Source organism: Octodon degus, unplaced genomic scaffold (assembly GCF_000260255.1).
Source record: "Octodon degus isolate 3935 unplaced genomic scaffold, OctDeg1.0 scaffold00079, whole genome shotgun sequence".
Taxonomy (NCBI): domain Eukaryota; kingdom Metazoa; phylum Chordata; class Mammalia; order Rodentia; family Octodontidae; genus Octodon; species Octodon degus.
The window spans coordinates 4,034,047-4,042,206 of record NW_004524655.1 but is presented as its reverse complement, the minus strand read 5'-3'; the positions used below and the strand labels follow the sequence as shown (position 1 = coordinate 4,042,206).

Genomic DNA, 8,160 nt, shown 5'->3' with positions numbered 1-8,160 from the left:
GTTGAGAAAAGAGAAATGTGAAGAAAAAAAGACTCAATTTATGTATATATACATATTCCCTATAATGAATGTGATCAATATGTACACCTAAAATGTACCAAGAAATTAATTTAAAAAGAGGAGTAGTCTATTAAAATCAATAGTAAATGCTCACAATTACCTATTTCTTCTTCAAGCCTATTATCAAGTAATTTTTCTTGAAGTGGGCATGGTGACACATGCTTATCATTCCAGCATTCTGGGAGACTGAGGCAGGAGGATTGCAAGTTTAAATCAAGCATGGGCAACTTAGCGAGACCCTGCCCCAAAGTAAAAAAAAAAAAAAAAAAAAAAAGTGAAAAGAGCTAGGGATGTAGCTCAAGGCAGAGGCCCTGCAGCCCACTCCCAGCACTGCAAAATAAATCAAATAACTTTCATTATCAAACAGATTCTGCTCTTCCTTTCAAATGATCCTTTATGTTCTACTGGGCAGGGCTTGCCCTTCCAGGTGAGACTTTATTTCCTGCATCTGTAGGTGGACTTTGGCCTGGATTGTCTCTGAGCCCACCCTCGTCCTCGGCGTCTTGACAACGCCGTCATTGCCCCTCATCCCTGTCTCATACTTAGCCTCCACTCAATACATTCTGTCACTAACTTGCTTTTCAGGGCTGCCAGTGTGATACTTTGCCATTTAATGCTGTCTTCCATGTTAGACTTCAGTCTCAAAATAACATTGACAGCCCAATGTCCTGTCATCTTTAGTCACACAGATCTTTTTTTAAAGTATTTTTAATTATAAACATATCATACATAAAGATGTATGCATAATACACAGCATATTTTAATATATAATTGGGCTGGGTTGTAGAGTTGTCTACCATGCCCAAGGTGCTGAGTTGATTCCCAGCACTACAAAACCAAAACCAAAATATCAATATATACTTTAAAGAAGTATTAAAAGCTAAATCCCTGGGTAAATACCACAGATTGAGAAATTGAACACTATACTCCAGAAGCGCCTCTTGTCCTCCTCCTCCACTACCCTCTCTCCCCATCGAGGAGTGTCCACCACCTTGATCTTTTATGGCGATCAGTCTTGTTTGTGTTTATATTTAACCCACTTACACTTGTACCCCTAGACAGTGTAACTTGGTTTTGTCTGGTTTTGAACTTGTTATAGAAAATGGAAACATTATGTGTATATTCATTTATTACCCATTTTGCTCAGAGATCCATGCTTCTGTCATCTTTTCTTACTTTCTTTCCATTACTTTATGATTAATTTATCTTTCTTGGCTAGAGTCAGAGGGTGGTTCCAATCTCTTTTTGACTCTTCTATTTTATTATAGGGTGGGAGGCACGCTAACTGGGAATCAAACTCAGAACTTTACGCTTTCTGGGCAGGCGTGGCACAGCTAAGCTGTATCCCTGACACCTTCACTCTTCTATTTTAAAAAGCAGCCAGACCCTTTTCAAATCTCTAATGTTTCGGGAGACAATAAGCCAACAACATGCCTTGAAACTTACTAAGAAGCCCCTATGTAGCAGGGGCAAAATGAGACCTACCTTGTAGAATTCCTAGTCATTGCGCTTTTTTTTTTTTTTTCCAGAACCGGGGATTGAACTCAGGTCTTGCGCTTGCCAGGGAAGCGCTTATTCCACTGAGCCATCTCCCCGGCCCGTCATTGCGCTTTGGGCTAAGTCCCATCTTTTTATGAGGACCTTCAGTTGCACTGTTGTGACTGCCTCAGTGCCCACCATCCATTTAAAATACTTCCCCTTTGTGGTCATTTTAAATCTGTTGGAGAGCCAGAGGTCACATGGTGCTTGAAGTCTAGATTGCTTGTATACTAAAGTGAGTAAGCCAGGCCCGCATACTCCCAGAAGCCCTAAAACACAGATTCAAAGGGAAGTAGCTGATACTTCAAAAAAAAATTTTTTTAAAGCTTTGACTTTTATCTGTAGTGGACAGAGAGGTAACATTCTAAAAATTGATTACACTTGCCACAATAATATATGTGTGTTGCAGCTCCCTCGCTCTTAATAGATTCTTTCTCTTATTATGCATGCACCATATGGAGAAGACTAAAATGTCCTTTATGTAGGCAACTATAGTGTAGTCCTTTAGACCTTACTTCAGTAAGCTTGAAAAATATATATAAATCTCATCATATTCCCCTTTGGCAGTAAAGCCTTTAGGGTCTCCTTTTCTTAGGCTAAGATTATTATTCTTACTGTAATCAGCCTACAGGGTCCTTAATAATGCGGCTTTTATGGACACCTGAGCCCTAATTCTTTCTCTCATTGCTGTAATTCTAGTGCTTTCTTTTATTACCCATTGTAGGATCTTGCATGAATTATTCTTTCTGGAATATTCTTCCATCCTTCTTCACCTTCTTCACTTCTGTTCATCTTACAACTCTCATCCTTTAGGGAAGGCTTCCTGGCCTCCTTACATCACAGCCTCCATTTTTGGTTCTCTTATTAACACCCACCCTGCTTTGTTTTTGTTTTTGTTTTGGTACTGGGAATCAAACTCAAGACCTTGTACTTATTCCTGTACCTCTGAGTTATGTCCGCGACCTACTCTGCTTTGTAGTTGCAGTTTTGTATTTGTTTGTTGTGATTTTTTCTTACCTAAATTTCTAGAGGAATGATAGATACCAGGCTATTTACTCATGGTTCTATCCCTGACAATTTCTAAATTATTCCTGTACCTGACAATTTGTAAATAATACACATTTGTTGAATGAGTGAACTGGGAAGGAGTCAGAGAATGCAGTACTGCTCATTGGTACTTTTCCTGAATCGTAGGCGTCCTTGCAAGCTGTAAAGCCCAAGGTGTGGCACCAGTGTTTCTGTGCCTAAATCCTATCATTCTGTTAGTGTCTTTGTAGTTTTTATTAGAATAATGTCAGGGAGAAGAGCTTAAGTTGAATTGTAAGCTTATAGGGCTCTTGTAGCATCAACCAGCTGAGAATATATGTTATAATCAGAGAAAATAGGAAGCATTAACTTGACATGTATGTGTGTATTTGGATTTACATAAGTAACTCAGAAATTAGCAGGCATTAATCAGTGAGGCAGTAAGAAACTATGTTCAAGAAAAACAAAAGATTGAGTGTGTTCATTTTTGTACTCATTTAAACACTCTGGAAAGTTTGTAGGCTTCCAGTGTTCCCTAATTCCACTCAGCGTATCATCCACAATCAACCTAAAGGACATACTTGGATCGGTTCTTCTAGATACTGTATTTACCTTTTGGTTTTAGTTGAGCCTCAATAAGGCAAAACAAAACACTTCTATTTAATTGTTTATATCTCTCTCTAAACCAACAAAAGCCACAGTTGGAGAATGGTTAAGAAACTATAATGAGCACTTAGTATGTTCTCGCTAGCACTTTTGGAATCAGTAATCTTGCTAACAACTAATGAGACTGTCTGAAATCTAGAGAATGAATGTAAATGTCAAGGCTAAAACTGCACATGTTGGAGGTAGTGACAATACAGTACGAAGCCCTAGAAGGCAGAGACCTCACTAACAGTTTTCTTTCTCTGTTCTAGAGTATTCATTATTTTCTTAGTTCCTAACGTAACTTGTTCTGACTTTTAACTAACATAAAACTGCATTAAAGCTCTCTGTGTCCATAGAAAAATCAACATGGAGATAGTTTTGGTTTTTTAATTAAAAAAAATTTTTTTTATTTATTTATTTGGTACAGGGTCTCGCTACACAGCTCAGACTAGTAGTGATCCTCCTGTCTCAGCCTCCCCAGTGCTGGGATTATAGGCATATACTACTTGCTTGGTTTCAGTGGCCAGCACTGTGCTGGGCCAGCAAGGCTTGCGGTACTGGGGATCGAACCCAAGCCCTTGCGCTTGCCAGACAGACATTTAGGCCTCCGCGCTATCTCCCCAGCCCAACATGGAAATGATTTTTCAAATTTTAAGTCTCTATATCAGTAGAAGCAAGTGGGTTCGTCAAGTTCTAATTAGTGATTACTCTGTAAGAAATATATTTGTGTTTTAAGGCAATTCTTTTTCATGTTTGTCGTTCCAGATAGCTTTGGTTATAAATAACCTTAATAAGCAATTAGATCATAATACTTTTTATTCCATTTGTTGAACTTAAAATTTTTATAATGATTAAGAATTGTGGGGGCTGGGAAAATAACTTAACGGCATAAATGCCTGCCTGGCAAGTGCAAGGTTCTGAGTTTGATCGCTGATACTGGAAAGAAAAGGATTAAACTTCTTGCCTTATTTCTTTGTTTAGACAAGATATTATGTCTACATCTTGTCCTCTGAATGACTACTATGAAGACAACAATATGCAATGTATTAACTATTGCAGCTGTCCCACTAACCTGTTTTGAAATTGTTTTACTGCTGTTTTATCTTCTTTTTCCCATTAAAATGAATAAATTTTTTTTAAAAAAAGAATTCTTTGTAATTTCTAGAGGTATAGTGCAGTCACAGAGCACGTGTTTATCATGTATGAGGTTCTGGTTTCAATCCCCAGCACCAAAACCATAAATATAAATGTAAATATAAATATACTCATTATAGGTTAAAATTTTTTATTTATTATTTCCTAGATCTTTTCCAGGCTCTTAGGCTGCACAGTACATAGATGGGTGCCAAAATGTCCTCTTCGTAACCGTAGTCCCTTTCACCCTTATTAGAAGCCTCAAAGTACATCAACTGTCCTTTGTTGCTGTCATTTAAGTGTAGTCTTAGCATTAAAGCTAACAGCTAGGACAGTGGGAGAGATATTTGTTTGTTTATTTTCTGTACTCAGAAGTCTTCAGACATGCTACTCTACACCACTGAAAGTCCTACCCAAGATCTCTGGTTTTTAATCAAATCCTTCTATACTTTAATAATCTGTATACTATCTTTTAAAAAATGTCTTTGTAGAGATTTATTAACTTGAAAACTATAACAGATATATATATATATATATATGTATAATATAAATATATGTATATATATTTAGATTCCTTTACCTTAGAGCTTATAAAATCTTATTTTGATGCTTCCATTTCCTCTGCATTTTGGCATTCATTAAGAATCTGAGATTGAAGGCATGCCTATAATCCCAGCACTCAAGAGGCTGAGACAGTAGAATTGCTTTGAGTTCGAGGCAAGCCTGGGCTGCATTGTAAGCTCCAGGCCAGCCTGCACCACACAGCAAGATCATGTCTTTAAAAAAAAAAAAAAAAAAAAATCAGGTTAAAAATAACAAAAAACGCATGATGATTTTCCTAGTTTCAACTAAAGAAGCTCCTGAGATATAAAACAGTAGTTTCTTATTATTTTAAAAAATTGAATAAACAGTAATTTACTTATAAAAACATAATTCAACCCCAAATTCTTTTTGTTTCTTTGGTCCCGAGTGCCATTGACAGGCATGTGCTATTAACCTGATTTTATCCACTAGTAAATTGCACTGCTTTACCTCAGAACCAGTGCTACAGCTTTTTTGATCCACAGTAATAACAAATCATACACTTAAAATAGTTTATTTACATGATGGATGTAGCAATGAGCCAGAGCCCTGTTATTAAAAGAAAGCTAAAGCTAGATATTTTAATGGCTTACATTTAGTTCTCTGAAATTCTCAAGAAAATTAGTTAAATCTCTTAAGAAAAAATGAAAAGAAAAAAATATCACTTGGATGTGCTTTCAATGAACTTGTATCTTGGGTATGATAAAGACAAGTGGAGACAATTATAAGGCAAGACAACCTTTATGGATGAAAATACACACCGGTAATGTACATAAATGTGTGTATGTGTTTAGATAACAGGTTCTTATTATAAAATATGTTACTCTAAAAGTGGGAGTACCTTTTAGGATTACTTTTACCTTCTGATGCACTGTTAAGTGCAGTAGCCATTACTGCATAAATTAAATATAATCGAATTAAAATTCATTAAAATTTAAAACAGTTTCCTCAGTCACACTAGCCACATCTTACACATGCCCCTGTTGGACACTGTAGATGTGGGTCGTTTCCATCATCCCAGGAAATTCTGTTGGAAAGCACTGCCCTGGACATTAGCTTTGATAAGTATTTTGATATGCATTCTTTTACAATTTTGTTTACACATATACTACTCACGTTCTTATTTTGAAAATATAGGATCATCGTATACAGCTTGTTTTTTGTTATGATTTTTTTTATCTTTTCATAGTGGTATATTTTACATACAGATTACCTCCTTTATAAGTATACACAGAATTGGGTAAGTGAAGCTTTTCTCTAAAATGAGGTGGAAATACCTGTCCTGTCAAAAGCTGGAGCACCTTTGAATGGTGGTACTGAAGTGTGAGAATATTAATTTAAAAGTCTCTAGTTAAACTGGGCCTGATGGGTGGGACATACCTGTAATCCCAGAACTCTGGGAGGCTGAGGAAGATCTCGAGTATGAGCCCAGCCTATGCAATTTAGTGACTTAGAAAGATCTTATCTCTAGCCAGACATGGTGGTGCGCACTTATAATCCCAGCACTTGGGAGGCTGAAGCAGGAAGATCTCTATGAATTCAAGAGCAACCTGGGCTACATGAGTTCAAAGTCAGTCTGAATTACATAGCAAGACCCTCTCTCAAAGAAAAGAAAGAAAAACCTTTATGTCAAAATATAAAGGGCCTGGGAAGATAGCTCAGTGCAAAGGCCTGGGTTTTACTTCTAGGACCAGGGGGGAAAAAAAAAGAGTCTATAGTCAAAGAAGTTAAACTGATTGAAACATAATTAATTCTTTTTCTTTCTTCTTCCCTTTTAACACAGGCCACAAATGCTCACACCAACGAGGTTGTGGCAGTTAAAAAAATGTCTTACAGTGGGAAGCAGTCACACGAGGTAAGACAAAACAGTGTGTCCCTAAACTGACAAGAGCAAGTTCGTATGACAATAACAGAATTGCACATGGCACAGGAAGATGACTGTAGTTAGCAGTATTGAAGTATATATTTCAAAATAACCACTCTGAATGTTCTCACTACAAAAGCATGATAAATGTTAGTGATGACGGACATGCCAACTACCTTGGTTGGGTAATATTACCATGCATGCTTGTACTGAAACATTACAGTGTACCCCAAAATACATGCAGTTATTGTGTGCCAATAAAAACAAAGCTTATACGGAAAAGACATTCATAGTATTTTTTATTTATTTTTCTTTCTTTTTTTTGTGGTACCAGGGATTGAACTCAGGATCCTGTGCTTGCCAAGCAATCATAGTATTTTTTAAACATTTCTTTATCATATTTCTTTTTTCCCCCCTCTTCTTTTGGAGTGTATGAAAAGGTTGCAAATATTTTAGCTCAGTCACCTTTTTCCACCATAGAATGCAGAAATGTAAGTGGTTTATTTTAATATCCAGTGACAAATTTTCATTTAAATGTACTCAAACTAAAAGAATATCACAAGTTTATGTAATTTCTTCATTGTTTTTTATCTTATATCAATTTAGGATAACAGAAACAATACTATATATGTATTTGATAATAAAATGCTATTTTGTTTAAACATTAAAACCTTTCTTTTTTGATATCTATAGAAATGGCATGATATTCTTAAGGAAGTTAGATTTTTACGACAATTAAAGCACCCTAACACTATTGAGTACAAAGGTTGTTACTTGAAAGAGCACACTGCTTGGGTAAGTCAAAGAGCTTCTAGCTCTTTTAATTAAATATTTTTATATTATTTATTTGAACTGCAAAATATCAGCCTGATTTCTGTCCCATTTGACTATAGTTATAGATGTTTGAAAGTTGTTAATGCTTCAGTGTGTCATGTGGTGTATATTCGTAAGATTAAATATGATGCTCAGCCTGTTAGAAATTTCATCCTATAAGTACTTAACAAGATAAGTTAGTCAAAATATCTTGTAATGAGCTATTTTTATAAGAAAAAGGCAAGGCCTCTTATTCTCATTCTAGAATTTTTATCCTTGTCATTTCTCAATGCTGAGTGATGCTGCAGCTCTGACAGTCTTCTGGTCACAAGGGTAAGTGTCAGTGTCCAATACTGTAGAGTGTATTCATAACCCAGTATCCATGGGATATTATTGCTAGACCCCCTAACAGGTATCTGAAACAACAAATAGTATCAAACCTTACGTGATACCATATATATATAATATATCTTACTCAATTATATATATCACAT

The 8,160-nt window shown here is 36.0% G+C and overlaps 1 protein-coding gene and 1 pseudogene across 2 annotated transcripts in view; one reads left to right on the top strand and one right to left on the bottom strand.

Annotated features, from left to right (window-relative positions):
- LOC101568704 overlaps window positions 1–8,160 on the bottom strand; it is a 279,180-nt pseudogene that overhangs the window by 18,127 nt on the left and 252,893 nt on the right.
- Window positions 1–8,160, top strand: part of Taok3 (TAO kinase 3) — a 218,409-nt gene that overhangs the window by 115,974 nt on the left and 94,275 nt on the right. For both annotated transcript variants that reach the window (XM_004636228.2, XM_023720992.1), the window contains exons 4-5: window positions 6,773–6,844; window positions 7,547–7,648. In XM_004636228.2, coding sequence (XP_004636285.1) covers window positions 6,773–6,844; window positions 7,547–7,648 — 174 coding nt within the window. The remainder of the gene's footprint in view (window positions 1–6,772; window positions 6,845–7,546; window positions 7,649–8,160) is intronic.